Genomic DNA, 18867 nt, shown 5'->3' on the forward strand with positions numbered 1-18867 from the left:
AAAGATCATATTACCGTACCTACAACATATAGACCTAGTCAAAACTCGAGTGTATCTTCGATGATTAATTTCTTGGCATAACGTTGTTAGCGGTCTTTTTGGTCTAAATATTCGTAACAATGCTGAGCGAGGTTTGTGTATATTCAATTTACTCCACAATCCCTTTCCCAAATCGAAACTCCGAACTGGATTGGTGTTACGAATGATCTTGCGTGGCGGGTTTAGTAAACTAGTTTAGTGAGTATATTGCCGCTACGTACTCCGATATTGTGCCCTTCGTGTATGGTAGGCCGCATGAGAAATAATTGCTGAATTATATCCGACATAATTACTGAATTATGTCGGACATAAATCCGAATTTTGTACCACACAAACACGAATTATGTCGGACATAAATCGACCCATCAGCTGAGCGCATCTCCATGCCTATTTATGTGGTACAAAAATCCTATATATGTACCACATAAATCAACCAATCACGTACAGAATCATATTGAATGTCAGTCAACTCGACACACCGTCAACTCGACACATTCCAACTCGACTAATCAGTCACCTCGACACACGGTCAACTTGACATAAGCTACTTAGGTCAACTCGTCACAGTCTCGTTTTGTCGGGTGCTGGTAGCATCTATACATTCCCTATACGTTTGAAGGTATACTCACTTGGTTTCAGTCTAAGTGTTGTTACGATCAACTCGATCAAGGCCAGAATACACCTCCCCTTGGATTCACAACTCAAATGACTAAACAGCACACTGTAAAATTTAACTTTAAATATAACAATAAGTATTTATCTAATTGTGTGTTCAAGGTAATTAAAATCTAAAACTCTAAAACAGATTTAATAAGTTATACTATAATTTACTCACGACCTGGTGTGTGCCGCGACGCGAGCGCAGTGACAAAAAGTCCTGGCGAATATTCCAGCGAAACTTGTAGACGGACGAATGTCCAATATTGAAGAAATCCAGCTCCCAACTTGATGACTTCCACTTCGGAGGTCGACTACTAATGAATGTCCAAGTTGTGCTTGCAGCTTGTTTATCCTTGGATTCCTGTCCTTGGGTAACTCAGAGGCCACAATAATTAGTGCTGACTGGCACAGAACCGAAGACGGCTACACAACGATGGGCGACTTCGAAGCCGGTAAACTTGTAGCAAATCCACTAATAAAAAGACAGCTATAACTTTACTGTCAAACTAAGTGAGTATTTACTCACACTGGAATTGTAGGATTCACTTGAGCGAGAGGTTATTAAACTCGTGGAGCCAAGACGGTTAAAAAACTCTTGATCTCAAATTATCAGGTGCTTATATAGCCTTTTCACAAGTCCAGAAAGATCTTGAAATGTCCATCCATTCTAGAAGCATCTTACAGTAGCTCCAGCTCAGTTCAACCAACCCAAAAGGTCACTTCACCTTTCCAGGAAATCCTCACCTAGTGTTCTAAAAATAGCACAGGGGATGTCCCCTTGGCGGCACTCCAATGTTCTAGCTTGTTCCAATGTGTACTGTTGAGATGTTCTACATTGTTCTCAAATGTTCTAACTCTTCTAGAAGCTTCTCAACTTTTCCAAATATTCTGCACACACCAGATATGCACACACACCAGGCAGTTCTATACTATGATTCTTAGATTAATTTATAATATTCTATGATATTGATTTATAATACAACTATTTGTTGCAAAAATCATACAAATTATTGAGATTACTTAGGGGCCTGTAACAGTGTATAAAGGACTGGGTTCATGGTGAATCTTTGCAGTTTGCTGTTTCTTTTCAGATTCTATTTTGTGTGCTTTTCTCAAAAACAACAAAACAATAACAAAAGGGAACAGATCATATATATACTATGCCTTAAATGTTCTACGAACAGATCACGACAACAACAAAAACAAAGGTTAAAAATCATTGAACTGTCTCAAAATCTGATTGCACAATTGACGCTATGCCTTTCCCTTTAAAGTCAAATATGGCTTTAAGTGTGTTACGTGTTTGCCTATTTCATCACTGTCATTTAGCCTAAGTCACACTAGAGACTTTAGTAGTATAGGCTTCTGCTGTCGGCTAAGTAACAGCTTCATTCCGGGCTCGCAAGACAATATTATATTATACATTTAACACCCGTCACAGATTCAACATGTCTTCCCTACCACACTGCTTAGTGTTGGCTGTCTTAACGGTCATTGTAGGGTTAGCTACTGGGGAAGATGTTTTCGTCGACTTACAGCTAGGAACGGTACACGGAATGTCTGTTGACTTCATTGAGAATAAATTCATCAACAAATCCACCAATATAAATGTCTTTAAGGTATGTAGATAACGAATTGCTTTGATGATTTCTTCAGAGATATAAGATCCGAACGAGGAAGGCTTCTTTAGGGCAGTGTCAGGAGACCTCTCCGCGTTTGGGGTATATAACATATACGTAGTAAGCAAAATGACGGATATACAGATATGCCTACTACTTATTATTGATTATATTGACTCGCTGTAAAACCATGCATACGCTGAAAATCCTGTATTCTAATTTTGATAATTTTAATATTTGGCATAAATGCTACAGAGTCATTTTCTACAAACATTGTGTATATATATCGATTGTTAATCTTAGAAATGGTAGATTTTCCACCACCCAACGACGTCACAGATTTGTTACTGTACGGTTCTATTGCGGTTTGTTCTATTGTGTATGCCTATATGCTGCCAGAATAATCACACATCATAAATGAATAAATAAATCACACGTGACTACGGTAATTGGTCTTACGTTACGCTGAATGTATCAACATCTCGTATTCTGTGACGTCATAATAGATCAAATATCTCTATAACCCCATAATCTCTAATATTTTCGAAAGTGGGGGTGACGTAATGGCAACGTCACGTCACGCGTTTGCTCTCCTCAAGATAGTAAATGCGATAAAGATATATGGTACGTGATGTGGTGAGTAATAATTGTTTGTATATCGGTGAATATCTCCCATGATGGGAAAGATTTACTATGGATGGATTGTATACCAACTGGGTTTACATCAAAAGAAACATATATTCCGATTTAAACCCCCCACTTTTTTTTTCAATCTACACAACTATTGGCTACCAATTTCAATCTATCAGAGTAAGATGCTGATTCCAACAGGCTGGATTTTCAACGATCGATTTAAGTTTCTCGGTGCAGCCTGTTCTTATTAATGCAATACCATACTACAATAATGATGTAATATAGGAACGTCGCCATAGTAGCTGACGACCAACTTCTTTTTTAATGAATATTTATAACTATAAATACTGGGTATACTTTTTTTTCATTGCTTGTTTTCAGGGCATTCCTTATGCCGAACCACCAGGCCGTTACCGCGCTCCCGTAGCCAAGCAGAGCTGGTCCGGGGTATTCAATGCAACTGCTTATGGAGCATCTTGTGAACAGTTTGTTAACTTCCCTGAAATTGACGCCATGTACACATTTAGCGAAGATTGTCTTTTCCTAAACATCTTCGCACCAAACCAAACGGTATTTTTTTTGTTTTTTTCTGTGTTCATTTTACTCTGACTCAATTACTCTATTGTATTAAAGTTCGTTATTAATCTTGAGGCTTGATACTCAGATACTCAGGCCTGGCTTGGAGAGGGGGGGGGGGGGGTCAGGGCAACAGCCCAGGGTCAATACGGCGTGCTGGGAAAATATGAAAGGGATATGGGATTAAGAATAGTGAACCATTTTTGGTAGCTTTATCACAGTCGCGAATGTAGGTACCCTACTCTTAACTCAATTATTTTCTCCGTACAATTTAAATTTTTTATTAAAATAGTTTGACTAATTTTTCTCTCCAGACCGGAAAGATGCCAGTTATGGTTTACATCCATGGAGGTAGCTACACTTCAGGATCGTCTATGGCTGACTGTTACTCAGGGATCTCATTGGCATCAGTAGGTGACGTCATTCTTGTCACCATTAATTACAGATTAGGAGTGACTGGATTTTTGGATACAGGTATACAAGCAAACTCATTTATATTGTTATCTGTATATATGTATCTTATATTACCTAACGCAGAGTTGTATATATATATATATATATATATATATATATATATATATATATATATATATATATATATATATATATTGTTTACTATTCCAACTATACAGAGATATAAATCAACGACTCCTATACCTACCACTTCTCCTTTTGCCTTCCCCCTCCCCCTCCCACCTCTCTCTCCACCTCTCCACCCCTCTCCGCCTCTCTCTCTCTCTCCACCTAGTACTAGTCTGTACTTAGTCTTGTTAAGACCCAGTATTTAAAGTATAGTGTACCTTTCTTTTCCACTATGCAATTTTCCCATATCTATATTTGCTGTACTGCCCAGAGAACGCCCGCGTCAACGCTTTCAATTGAGACTATAGTTTGTATCGGACAGATCCTCGGGCATGTAAAATACAGTGAGTAAGCACATTCGTGGTAGGCAGAAACGGACTCTGAGGCATGTACAGATTGTACGCGAGAAAAAGAATATCACAAATGACTTGGCCAAGACTATCTGTACTAAGCTAATGCCTTGTGAGCCCCATTCCTCACATTCTTCTACATATACACAACCATTCACTTACCTACACTTTTTGAACTCAGGTCCCATCTCGATGTATTACTTTAATTGCAAGTGGAGAAGGGGTGTGGGTTTACGAACAGCCCCCTCCCTCCGCCACCTCCCTCAGCTCTTCCGGCCCCCCTTCATTCCGAAGCGAGCCACTGACATAAGATAAATAATCATATTGATCTGATATTTCCTTTCTTATTCTTGAATTTTCTCGTTCAGGGGACGCAGCTTCTCCTGGTAATTATGGATTACTTGACCAAGCCGAAGCTCTTCGCTGGGTTCGAAATAACATCGAGGGTGATAAATTAGTCCTTTCCGTTTAATTATTTGTATCTTATCGTCCCTGTTACGAAAGTCTAATTATATGTCGTATAATGAGTCGTTTTAATGCTGGGCGACAACTTTTGATCACATTCTATAACCGAACTTTTTACCTCCTTTTTTCAAGAAGTCAATTTTCTTTTTAAACAATGTTGTACAAAACCTAAGTCAAAATGTGGGTGCATGGTCACCATAATGGACTTTTCTACCCTTCTACAATTATTTTCCATACAGTAATAAGAGAAATTTAATCATCCCCTTTCCATTTAACACAAACCCCATTTCTTCTTTCCGTTTTTTCTTGTCGGCTTTGCAAAATAACAACATTTCCTATTTTAATATTTAATATTCATGCAGCTTTCGGAGGCGACAGTTCCAAAGTAACCATTTTTGGAGAGAGTGCTGGAGCCGGTAGCGTCGACTTCCACTTAATTTCAAAATTCAGTCGGGATCTGTTCGATCAAGCAATTCTAGAGGTACTTTATTATTATTATAATTATTATTATACTATTATTACTATTATTATACTATTACAATTATTTTTATTATTATTATTATTATTATTATTGTTACCCTTTTGGGGGGGGGGGGGGGGCAGGGGTGCAGTATATCTTAATTCTGATGGACATGTTATAGCGAGCAACAGAAATTTTCCCTCTTATATTTTTCAACGGTTACTTTATTCAGTGTTAAGGTTGTTGAGTTGAATTTCAGATCATACTTGCGGATTGGTATTCCTATAGACGCGGGTCGATTCTCCTGAGGAATTCTTCAGGAAACTCTGTCCGTGCGGACATCGGACTAGTTTGACTGTGGTAGTAACATATACCACATCGTTTAAAGCATCGGATTAGTATAGGCCTAACTGTGGTAGTACCATACCGCATCGTTCAAGCAAAGTCAAGATAAATAAAAACTTAATCCGGAGGTTATTCCACCCAAAGCGCAGCAATAATTTCATAAGAATAGACCCCCCCCCCCCCAAAAAAAAAATAAATAAATAAATAAAATGGCTACAAATGAAACCGCAACATAAACCGTTTGTACTCGTTAGACACAAAATAGTCCTGCATTTTGATAACTCAGTTAGTAATTCGCAAATTTGGGGAGTTGCTTTGTGATATCAGGTGCGTATCCAGGGGGGGGGGGCGTTTGGGGCGCGCGCCCCCCGGTTAAGAAAAAGAGGAGAGAAAAAAAAGAGAAGAAAAAAGGAAAAAAAAAGAAAAAGAGGAGGAGGAGAGGAAGGAAGGGAAAAGAAAAAGAAGAAAGAGAGAAAAGGAGGGATTAAAAGAAAAAAGGGAAGACACCGGGAAGAGAAAGAGGAACAGTGACATCATTACAGCGCTGAAGGGTAGCCAGTGACGGATCAATGATTTCGTAAAAGTGTGCCTCACCCTACCCCTTACACCGACAACTCCATTTTTTTGACGTTTCCATTTTCCTCTCTCACTAATGATCTATATATATACTATATATGGTCTATCATAACGCGTGTGTAGAATTGTGCTATGAAACCAACTGTGGCTGGTCTCGAACTCGACCGAGTCGTTGGGGAACATGACGCATTTTGGGATGGGGGCGACCGCCCCCCCCCATTCAGCATTTTTTTTAAATGATATCGCTAAGTAATTTCAAAATAGAAAGTGCTTAGATGCAACTTACAAGGCCTGGGAAGTGTCATTTCCAGCGATCTGGGAGACATTTTCGGCCAAAATTTGCTTGTACGCTTCGCGCTAACAAATGGTCCTGGGTAGTGCCATTTCCAGCGATCTGGGAGGCATTTTCGGCCAAAATTTTCTTGTACGCTTCGCGCCAACCTATGGTGGCGCTACGCTTAGATAATTTGCCTACAGGCTTCGCCCCTCCCTTGGCAAATTCCTCGCTACGCGTCTGTTCGAATTTGTAACGCAAACAGCAGATATCACTTCATATCAGTGAGCATGAAAATGGCGTTCCAGGATGAAAATCCTCAAAACTGTCCGACTTGCCTGAAAAAATAACCAAAAATTTTCACGCGCGAAGCGCGCGTTCAACGTGTCAATATCATATAAGCAAGCATCGGTTATTACATCGCATGCCATCATGTACCGTACGGTCCGTTCAAATTGCGCAGTATACCGCGGGATGCTAATGTAAACAACGACATGTAGATGTATAAAAAGCATGGAGGTCCAATTATGTCAAAAGTTTCTTTTACATTAGTCATGGCGAATTAGGGGCTGCACCCCCGCCGCGCAGTGGCGGAGCGCCCATACGGTCAGGGGGCGGATGCCCCCCCCCCGACGGACTCAAATGGACTGCTGGCGCCTTTTTCAGCTCTTTACCACTTTTTACTTATTCTAGATTATTGACTTTTTTTATTGCGCTCTCATCTACTTATTGACATTTGTCACATTTTGTTGGTGTAATTTGGCCATGACACCCTATTCTTCGTTGATCTGCAAATTAGCCAGGCCCTGAAAGGGTCATTTCCGGCGATCTAGGGAGTATCTTTACTCAAAAATTGTCTGTGCGCTACGCGCCAACTAGTGGTGGCGCTCCGCTTAGATAGTAATTCGCGCCCCCGGGTTAGAAAATCCTGGATACGCGCCTGGATATAGATATAGACATTGATAAGAATATAGATATAGATATTAGAAAGAACGTAGATAGCAAATTGGGAGTTGCTAACTGACAAAAAAGGATAGGAATAGTATCATATCTCATGTGCAAAGTCAAATGACTGGGTCAGAGTGAATAATATAAATTTAAAATCCAACGCCCCTCCCCCCCCAAAAAAAAAAATAAAAATAAAAATGCAAACAGGAGGTCAGAATGTAATGAAATGTTCTTATAGACAGTGGCGCCAAAACCGGGCGAGGGTTCCGAAGTATCCTGCGCATGCCACATTCCCATGCACCCGTGTTGTATACCGTTCCTTCAATGATTATGTATGTAAAAGGGTAAAGCGCCCTCCATCGGGTGAATTGACCGATAAGCCATTACTAAGAACGGTTAAATAAATACGGGCCAAAGAACCGGCCTTAATCGTAGCCATCCGTCTCGTCTACTAACTGCCTACATAACAACCCGCCGATGAGATACAGACGTTTCGATCAATAATTGTTCGTCAAAAAAACTGCGATCATATAAGAACATATATTTTGATTTTATGACTTTACATTCATGCAAACAGTGTGCCAACTCACCGCAGAAATGGTCTGTTCATCCTTTGACATCTTTTAATTCTTGTTTGTTTATCTATTTGTTTATTTATTGTTGTTTATATTCTACAGAGTGGCGCAGTATTGACACCGTGGTCATTTAATAAATATTGGGAGAGCAATAAAGTAAACGAAGCTTTCAGATTAGGTAGATCGGTTAACTGCAGCAGCACAGATACAACGGAGTTAGTTAACTGTTTACGACAGATCGACGCCCGTACCTTGGAAAACATAGCGTCGGCTGTAAGTATACCTTTATTATTTAAGTAATGCTGCCTGCCTGAAAACTGTAATCAAATTTGAGATAAAATTAACGTTATTTCCCTTTTCTACTTGTATAACTGACAAATGTAGATCAAACAAGTTGTTGTTGCTCCCCATGCCTCTCACCCTACCCCCCCCCCCTATCCCCACTTTTGTCACCTTTCTCCCTGCAACTGGATAATTAGTCACATATACATGTATTTCTTGTGTTTAACGTTTAATCAAGTGCAAGTAACCGTCATGCCTGTTCTTTCCAAACCGCTGTATTTACCAATTTTTACCGTTCCATATATGACTTCAATGTTGTCATTATGCTTGCAGAACCAGATTCGATTTGGTCCAACTGTGGATGGCACATTCCTGGATGAATCTCCCATCACTATGATACAGCGAGGCGACTTTAAGGATTGTCCGGTCATTGTCGGGTTTAACAGAGATGAGGGTACATTATTAATACTGACTTCATTCCCCGACTACGCCCTTACGGAGGAAGCTCCGGTCATCAATCAGTCTAGTTTCAACATGGTACATAATATTTTCCATATTTTTAATGAAATCACTACTGATATATAGTTCATGTAAAGTTTAGCTACCAACCTTGACAGTATTCGTTACCATCAAAGGATGAATATAATCTTAAAATTATGTTTTCAAGAAATCAAAACACAGTCCATATTGAAATGATGCTTAATCCCTTAATCTCTCAGATCAGCTGTTTTGTGCTTTGCGAACAGTTCATCGAACCTACTGTTAGTGAACCTATCATTACGGTGTGGAAATCTGGAGGGTGCCTCCCCCCGCCTCCCCCACCCCCCCGCCCGGCTTTTTGTAGTTCCCGTCTGCGTGTGTTTCTATAATTTAGAGCCTAGTAAATATAGTTTTGAAATGTTAGTATAGGTAATTTTCAGTGGTATGACCTTCTGTAAGCTTCTATTTCTATATGGGTGTCAAAGTAGCACACAGGTAGTCTACAATTATGCTGAATCGTTCCTTTAGGTTATTTTCAGCCCAAGGGGAGGGGGAGGGGGGAGTGATGATAGCTCGGTGTATTGGGTTGCAAAACTTTCTCAGTCTGTGTTCTTGTCGACAGCTGGTAACTGTATCCCAGACAATCTATAATCCAGTGCGATATGAGATCGTAGAGGATTCGATAAAACAGCAGTATGTTGACTGGGCTCATTGGGATGACACGAACCACGACTACTTCGACACAATCGTCGGTATTTCCGGTGACGAAAGTTTCAGCTGTCCTTGCCTGAAGGTAGCGAGAGACCGGGCTATGATGACGTCACATCCGGTTTACCTCTATTTCTTCACCCAAGTACCAACCACGTAAGACGATAATAAGAAAATGAACAACGGAAAACTGACACTGGGAAAATACACATAAATACAGAATATTATGAAAGAGATCCTTATATATCCTTATATATATATATATATATATAAATGAAAATCGTAATGAGTTGGAAAATCAAGAACAGTGAAAAAACTTTCAGCCTCCACCGGGATTCGAACCACGGGCCTTCCGCTCTGTACGCGGACACCCTAACCACTATAGGCTATGGACGCTGATTGTATGTCCAGAGGTTCGAAACCGGTAAGGAAGGTCGTAATTCCACTGTAGGCGTTTGTCACCTGTATCGAACAATACTAGTTCTGTTTTTTTGGTGACATATTTTGCCTTACTCTAGAGATGTTTGATCTCTAGAGTAAGGCAAAATATGTCAAACATGTGGTTAGGGTGTCCGCGTACAGAGCGAAAGGCCCGTGGTTCGAATCCCGGTGGAGGCTGAAAGTTTTTTCACTGAACTTGATTTTCCAACTCATTACGATTTTCATTTATATATATTCATTTGCCTTTGTCGTTTACCTCCATTGTATTATATATATATATATATATATATATATATATATATATATATATAGCGTGACGTACATAGATCTGCATTTATATGGGCGGTACAACGTTGCAAAAGGTAACACCAATTTGCAGCTAAGAAGCTTCCATTTCATCATCAAAGTTTCTTGAAGGGCCGGGGTCACCCCTCCTCTAAGACCTCTACATTGGGCTACATATCATGTTAGCCCCTCCCCTCCCCTCCCGCCCCCCCCCCTTTACAAAGGATTGTTGCGCCCTTGCTCTTGACAAATTGCTTTCTGCAACGTCTATAGTCTTCCCTATTCATATACTTAAAGGTAGTCAGTATAGGTCCCAAATTATAGCAAGCTATAATTGCTAGAAGTTTTCAAAAACTACTTTCCTGGAGGTTCTTACTCTTCAAATTGTTCTCAGACATTTTTAAGGCTTACACAAGATGACTGAATGTCCCAGTAAGGACAATTTCTTTGAAGGTTGTAATAAAAGTTTTTTAAGAAGTTTGACCAAAGGTGACCATATTTGAATATCTAGCATATTTGGGGCCAATACAGCATACCTTTAACCCTTTGTATCTTGGTAAGCGAATTTTCCGCCAACATTTCTCGTTCATTTAATTGAACAATTGATTATATGGTCACTTTGTATTGTAACAATAGGTAACTGAAACACCTACGAATCTAATGAAAATTAGTGCATATAATTTCCTATCTAGTCAATATCGCTTATTCGATATCGGTGCATATGGTGGCATACTCCTATTAGCCTCTATATCAATCCGCGGCAAATGTTCTCCTTCAGGAAAAGTGCCAATTAGGAACAGGAGAACAACTTTTTTGCTATGTTATCAATTAGGATGTGCTTTTTTGTGGCTTTGATGTTAAAGAACATAAATGGAAGCACATGTGGTTAAAAAATTGGGTCAATTGAGGCAATTTTAGACCCCTTTAGGCCTCCAAGGAGCAGCGTAGGAAATTTGTTTACCACTGAGTGGAGAGGTTTGTTTACAAGTGACGAAAAGTTCCGGCTCTCGTAGCAAAAAATCTACATGGTCATGGTACGGAAAATTGATGGTGCCATGAAAGGCAAACTTGTCAGCTATCCAGTGATGGGTAGCGTTTAGCAAGTGAAAACTTCTATCTAGGCTTAGAGAAGACATTACTTTTGTGATTTAGTGTGTAAGTCAATGGGGCTTTTAATGGGCGTATGCTACCATATATCTTTCAAATCACAACCTTTGCTGATGTGTGTGTGTGTGTAATCGGATAATGTTTTCTAATTGTTCATCATTACATCCATAGGTCAGTGTTTATAGTATATGGAAACGGTCCCGGATGGTTAGGAGCTGGACACGCTGAAGAACTTCAGTATGTGTTCGGGTATCCATTTATTCCTGGTAGGGAAGAATGGCATGGACCAATGACAGACAGTGAAGCTGAATTGTCTGTCAAATTAATGCAATTCTGGACAAATTTCGCCAAGAGCGGGTAAGAATTAATAGACTGTCCCTATTAATAAAAAATAAAAAAAAAACATACAATAACTCTTTATATGCTTTGAAATAGACAAGGATGTTGTTTTGTATCATGTTAAAAGGTTTAGTTTATCTAATTTGTTGTATTTTATCTCTGAAATTTGTTTCTCCATTGATGTTTCTATGTTATACATTTTTCTTACCGTATAGACACAGATAACTATACCATTTTCGTTTAGGTAAAAGATAGAGGTACCGTGGTTTGATAATCCATTAATATGCAGTATAACGTAGACTTGAGCAAGTCTAAAGGTAACATCACAGAGATACTAGTGCTTGAATTTTTACATTACATCAAATATTTCTTTCTTTCTTGCATGGAAAAGAATGTTTGTATGAGGATATTGTATTGTACATGTCATTGTTTGAAGTATAAACAATGTTGTTTGCTTGAATCGTGAATTTATGACAGTACAAAGAAAGGAAAATTGCATTAAGTCTAATCTCCATTGATTCAATATATCATTACAAAATACGATATATTGGGCCAAATGGGAACCTAAATATAATCAGTATTGTTCTGAAATTTAAAACATGCTAACAAATTGCACGAAGTATTCAAAAGTACCTTGCTGGTGGTTCTGGTCCTGAAAAATTATTCCTATAGACCAGGGTTTCCCTAACTTTTTCCCCCCACGAACCCCCTGTGGATGTCAGAGTTGTCAACGAACCCCAACTTTTCGAGACACGATCTGAGTCATTATTATATATAATACGCATAACAGTGCTTCGTAAAAGATCAAGTCTATAGTGTAATATTGTAATGAAAAAACAAAACAAGAGATGAACAAATATTTATTTGGAAAGTTCAAGATCAGATCAGCTTTTTATCTTCACGACGTACGGTACTGTCATGCGTACACCAACTTCACCAAAGTCATGCGGCCTGTGTCTGTTTCATAATTCAGTTATTTATCACATGCACGGTACGGTACTACTATGGCAACATATGCGTATGGAACGAGAAAATAGTTTGTAGATTGGTACGACTTTTGTACATTACTAAATTATATGCTATCAGATTTGAGTTCAACAAAAAGTACTCTAGTTTTGACTTTCAGAAACGTCTCACGAACCCCCTGGGATGGACTCACGCACCCCCTGGGGGTTCAAGCACCCCAGTTAGGGAACCCCTGCTATAGACAGTGACGATTATTAAAGCAGATCATAAAATATCTCAGTGTGGGTATAGCAATACTTTGAGAGTCAAGACTGTAAACTGCTTGTTGAGCATGGGTGGCCATTAACAGTCTTTCTAGCATACTGAGTGGCCAACATACACTGATGACTTTTAAACCGTGATATAGAGAGGAACTACAATTGCCTTTGATATCGATGGGAATTGTTCATCGGCAGGCCGTGTTTTTTTTTTGGTCATACACGGATGAATATGAAACTGTATATACCTACATCTTACTAACATCAACTTCGAGTACCTGCTTGAAACAATGAATAGGATTCATGAACATACTGTGTTACCGAACATCGCTCTATATATCCTCGTTTAGAGGTTTCTGCGCCCGCCCCTTCACCTCGAGATAGAGTTCTACCTCTAGTTCATGCATCAGAAGAGAAAAAAACTTTACCGAGACGCTTATGGCAGTCTGGTGACTGCAAAACAGTTATCCGCAGAAATTCATTCAGTTACAAACTGCCCCCCCCCCCAAAAAAAAAAAAAATTATCAGGAAAAGGTTTAATTTTATCACTAATCGTTGACATGAGAAGCTTTCTAAATTTCCGGTCATGATGGTGTTTACATTTACCAGGCAGGTGTCAATTAATTGTCACCTCACTGTAATTATTAATCATGACGTTCTTTCTCATACTTAGTGACCCGAGTCGACCCGATTCCAATTCTTCACCAGGTCAAGGTGATTGGGAATGGCCAGCCTTTACCATCCCGGAGTTACAATATAAAGAACTTGCTAGTGAAATGTCAGTTGATCGTGGACTCAAGGCTGACGAGTGCGCCTTCTGGGATGGATTCAAACCGGATCTTACAAGTTACATAGGTAATACAAACGGCTAACCATTTGAAAATGGATAAATGAAGAAAACAACTGCCATGTTATTTTGTCTCTCACCTGAGTAAGATAATGGGTTTGACAATTTTTGTCTCTCTCTTACTACCTATAGCTCACTGTATGAGCTAGGAACATTATATGTTATCGAAAACCAAATATTGCCGTGAACAATAATATGTCCCTTTGCACATGCGCACATTGAATTCGTCCGTGAGAATTATACTGGAAATATTGTTTCACATTAGACTGATTTAACCTACATATTGTTTAGAACGTGTAGTCTAAATCATTCGAAACCATAAATAGGCTAAACCAATGACACGTAATTCGTTTGTTGAAAAGCGAGACCCTTTAGAGGAAATCTCTTCTGTTACGTTCCTTAGTATGCGTCTCATCACGTGTACAATTGCGGTGCGGTCTTGTGTTTGTGTCACGTGACCAGTCCGAACGATACAACACATATATGAGTGTTTATGAAAATAGTTCACAGGTTCCTACATCGGGGAACGGGGAGTATATAACCCTTCCCCTTCGTAAATTTAGCGTAATAACTTTCAAAGAGCCTAAACATGAATGTCATTATATCAAAATTATTTTCGCATTCTCCTCGCGGGAGAGACAGAAAATACTTAAAAATGACCTAGTGTCATTAGGAGCTTCTACGAGGACTTGGTCCCATAGTAATCCCATCTGTCCCCTAGCGCTGGACCCTGGACACCACACTAAATGTTTACACACTGCCAGCGCGGGAGTGTGTAGGCTTCATGGTCAACATCACTAGCACTAAAATGCATTGTAAGGAATTGACACACATTCGCCCTTGCCCAATCTCAAACCAATGTCATAGACCACTCTTGATATGAAAACAAAAAAGATTGTTATTGTTGTGCCTTGCATATTGGCCTGTTAGTAATACTGAGACGTTTGTTTCTTATCCTTTGCGTTTATATGTATAGCTTCCATGGATACAGCCGAACTCGAGTGGCGAGAGGAGTTCAGCGGCTGGCAGAAAGATTTAGAAGATTGGAGAATGGCGTTCCAAGAATATCAGCAGGATCCTGTCTGCAATCCATAAAACAACAAAATGATTCAAACTTTTAGCTCTTATATACTTATATTGATACAAATATATAAATAAATATGACATATGCAACTACGAATAAGCAAATTAGAACTCACCATCAAATGTATACCTTGTAAAAGCTACGTAAATGTAGGAACAAATTCAAACAAATTTATGTTTCCAAAATGGCATTTTTTCCTTGGATAGACTGACAAGGTTGAAACAAATTTATGCGGTAATTTTGGTATATTTTTACATAAAAAAATTTCATAATATTACTGTTCCGTCTATATTATAACTAGTCAAATATTATTTAAGGTTTATACTACAGAATAAATGTTTGAATATACATTATAATCTGCCATAAATATGTTATCAAAGTTGAACAATATTTGAAGGAATATCGAAACTTTTGAAACAATTCTTTTACGTTGCTTTCTGCATGCGATTGTAAACTAATTGATTTCAGGGAGAGAGTTAAAAAAATACCCGTATGTTAACATTAATTAGGAGGAAAACAAAAGAATCTGGGAAGGTAGTTCAGTTTGATTTAATCACTTCAAATTGACTTAAAGTACTCAGAGAATTTTCTCAGATTTAGACTATTAATTATAGACGTTAACGTGATAATTTTAATTTCGGGCCTATATTTCTGTTAATATCAAGCTAGCTGTTTGTTCTTGTTTTTATTTCTTTGTTAAAATACGTGAATGATGAGTAAGTTCAATTGATCTATACCTACGGTTTTTTAATTCATTGTATTATCCTATTTAGCGTATATTAATATACCAATTTAAACGCGACATATTCTAAATTAGTATCTCTCTTATCGACATGGGGTTCAGGAAACCTTGCGAGAAGGAATGTCCCGCATGAACACCTTTATGTTCATATTGTTTAAATTACCGTATGCCTTATAGCATAATTTTTAGTCTTAAAAAATGTTTAAAAAAATGAGTACTGATATTGGTTACACAGCTCAACCAAGTCGTGTAGAATGTGATTTGCAAAGATGACTGGGTAGCCAGGGCCAACTACTAAGCGGTAACTGTTTACATTGGAGCTATGCAAGACTGCACACGGAGGATTGTCAACATTCAAAATGTAATGTACACTGTTTGATATGGAACGCGAAAAGAGAAAACTTATTTCGTTTTCTAAACTAAGTTTGTTGTTGTCTAAACATTGAGCTATTAAGCTCCATGGTCTAAACTAAAGTTGTTGCTGCTGTTTTACCAGGGAGCTCCATAACAACTCCCTGGTTTTACCATGGAGGTAAAAACCTCCATGGTTTTACCACGTTGTTGCCGTCAAACTGCACGGTGATGTCCTAACTTCCGTTGTCTAAACATACATCGTTGTCTAAACTTTCGTTGTTGCCATCGGCGCTGTTCAAAATTGCTCAACCGCGTAATGTAAACCAGAATGCAAAATGCATTGAGGTTTCGATGACTTCAGGACACTATATTTCTGCTTGTTAGTGTAACCAGAACTAGCTGTTACAATAGAAATGGCCCGAACCACCATTTTGATACAATAACACTATGGCATGATAAAAACAGGTCAGTCTACTGTACGTGGCTATACACACCTCCACCAAAAAAAAAAAAAAAAATGGGGTCTTGGAGGTCCAAGTCCATTTGGGGTCACTAAAGGTCAAATTGTGGAAACCTTGTTTTATAAGCTACCGTATCTCCCACCGCCAGCCTACCAGATAACATTTGCGTTACGCCTCATACGAATAGGAGGCTGCATATACGATGTGAATGTCGGAAATCAAGTAAAATGAGTGTCTAGACAAAGTACCAGCATAAAAATACTCCACATTTAAACTGATTTCATTTAGCCCCTTCAATAATGTGTAGAAATACGCTGTGAATGTCGGAAATCAAGTAGAATGAGTGTCTTGACAAAATTCCGGCACAAAGGCTTCACTTTTAAGCCTACTTATTTGAGCCCCTTCAACAATACGCTGTGAATGTCTGAAAACAAGTAAAACGAGTGTCGAGACAAAATGCCAGCAAGAAATACTGCACTTGAACCATTAAAGAGGCCATGACATGAAAAGTGAATTGAATTGAATTGAATTTATTTCTACATTCCATTATTTTACATTTACATTTTGAAAAATTTGAACAACATTCCATTATTTACATTTTGAACAATTTATGATGAATATAGATGGTATCAAATACATTAAACAGTAAATATAGAGTATTGAGATAATATATATTTGAGATGGAAGTAGAGGAACCAGAAATAAGTGTATACTTTTCTGGTCTGGTCCCTTTGTAACAAAGAAAGTGCAAAAAACAACACCCACCCCACCAACCCCCGTCCCACCCCCCCTCCCCAAAAAACCCCAACAAAGTCAGAATCTTATAAAAAGAAAAAGAAGCATAAGAGAAAAAAAAACAGGAAGTACAACTAAGATGGATTGCTATGCAGTAGGTATTGTTTTAGTTTTTGCTTAAAAGTATTGAGTGTTGGAGAAATTTTAATGGCATGATTAAGAGAATTCCAGAAGGGTACATCTGTGCTACGAATCTGAGAATGGTTAAAACTAGTTCTAGAGTAAGGATGGTGTAGCATATTCATCGAACGAGTGTTATAAGTGTGATAACTAGAATTGCAAGTATAAAAGTTATTAAAAGCTGGTGGGAGAAGACCATGATGAAATTTGTACATAAATATCCCTAGTTGCAATGGTACTTGTACAAATCATATAAAGTTAATGTATTGGAGTCTATAAAGAGAGGAGCAGTATGCGATATGTAATGAGTCTGGTTTATATTGCGGATAACACATTTCTGTAACTTAACTTAACTGTTAAGTAGAGTTGACTGTGTATTGCCCCAGACAAGAAGACTATAGTTGAGATGGGGAAGCACAAGAGCATTATACATGGTCAAAAGTGACTTCTTAGGTAAAAAATTCTTTAGTCTGTTGATCACACCATTGGATTTAGAAAGCTTCTTGCTGACCTCGGAGATGTGTTGTTTCCAAGTCAACTTATCATCAATGGTTATCCCTAAAAATTTAGCATGAGGTGAAGCATCAACTTGATGCCCATCCAGTATAACATTAATGTTACTAGAGTCTTGGACCTTGTTATCAAAAATCAGTAATTTTGTTTTTAGAATATTAAGAGAAAGTTTATTTGTTCTGAGCCAGTCAGAAATGTTTGAGAAACCATTAACAGCTTCAGCAAGAGTGTCATGTAAGTTCTTATTTTGAAGGAATACTGTGGTATCGTCAGCAAACAAGATAAAAGTTGAGTTCACAGATAAATTATAAATATCATTGATATAGAGAATAAACAAAAGGGGTCCTAGTATAGAACCCTGCGGTACACCAATATTACATAGGATACGATCTGAGTGGGAACTATTAAACTGTACATAATTACATCGATTATGGAGATAACTTTTAAACCAGTTATGGGCGGTACCACGAACACCATAGGCAAACAATTTATTTAATAAGATACGATGATCAATGGTATCAAAAGCCTTAGAAAGATCAATGAATATGGCAGAAGTAGTGAGCCTATTGTCCAAACCTCTTGAAATTTTATCTATGAGACTTAAAGCAGCCATATAAGTAGAATGTTTATTGCGAAAACCATATTGGTTTGTAAATAGGATTTTATGTTTTGTAATAAACTTATAAAGTCTATCGTATGCAAGACGTTCAATGATTTTAGAAATGACAGGTAACACAGATATTGGTCTGTAATTTGAGAAATGCTTCGCGTCCCCAGACTTAAAAATTGGAATTACCTTCGCAATTTTCAGCTCTGACGGAAAAACTCCATTTGAAAAAGACAAATTGATAATATGGGTTAGTGGTATTGAAATAATATCAGCTACATGCTTTAGAGTTTCATTCGTAGTATTATCATAACCAGGACTCTTGCCATTTTTTAATTTAGACATAGCTAATTTTACCTCCTCAACATTAGTTGGGA

At 38.3% G+C, this 18867-nt stretch overlaps 1 protein-coding gene across 1 annotated transcript; it reads left to right on the forward strand.

The window, feature by feature from the left end:
• The first annotated feature begins 2072 nt into the window (after positions 1 to 2072).
• On the forward strand, positions 2073 to 15700 carry LOC139975720 (cholinesterase-like). The gene is made up of 11 exons (XM_071983830.1): positions 2073 to 2318; positions 3333 to 3521; positions 3842 to 4001; positions 4828 to 4905; positions 5287 to 5405; positions 8205 to 8375; positions 8718 to 8921; positions 9487 to 9728; positions 11577 to 11762; positions 13641 to 13822; positions 14791 to 15700. The coding sequence occupies exons 1-11, from the start codon at positions 2148 to 2150 to the stop codon at positions 14907 to 14909; spliced, it is 1821 nt and encodes a 606-aa protein (XP_071839931.1). The 5' UTR covers positions 2073 to 2147; the 3' UTR covers positions 14910 to 15700.
• Positions 15701 to 18867: the final 3167 nt, after the last annotated feature.

This window comes from Apostichopus japonicus, chromosome 11, assembly GCF_037975245.1.
Source record: "Apostichopus japonicus isolate 1M-3 chromosome 11, ASM3797524v1, whole genome shotgun sequence".
Lineage (NCBI taxonomy): Eukaryota > Metazoa > Echinodermata > Holothuroidea > Aspidochirotida > Stichopodidae > Apostichopus > Apostichopus japonicus.

Coding starts and splice junctions, on each gene's coding strand:
- LOC139975720 (XM_071983830.1), top strand. CDS start 2,148: ATGTCTTCCCTACCACACTGCTTAGTGTTGGCTGTCTTAACGGTCATT. Junction 3,522..3,841: donor TCTTCGCACCAAACCAAACG/GTATTTTTTTTG, acceptor TTTTCTCTCCAG/ACCGGAAAGATGCCAGTTAT. Junction 11,763..13,640: donor ACAAATTTCGCCAAGAGCGG/GTAAGAATTAAT, acceptor TCTCATACTTAG/TGACCCGAGTCGACCCGATT.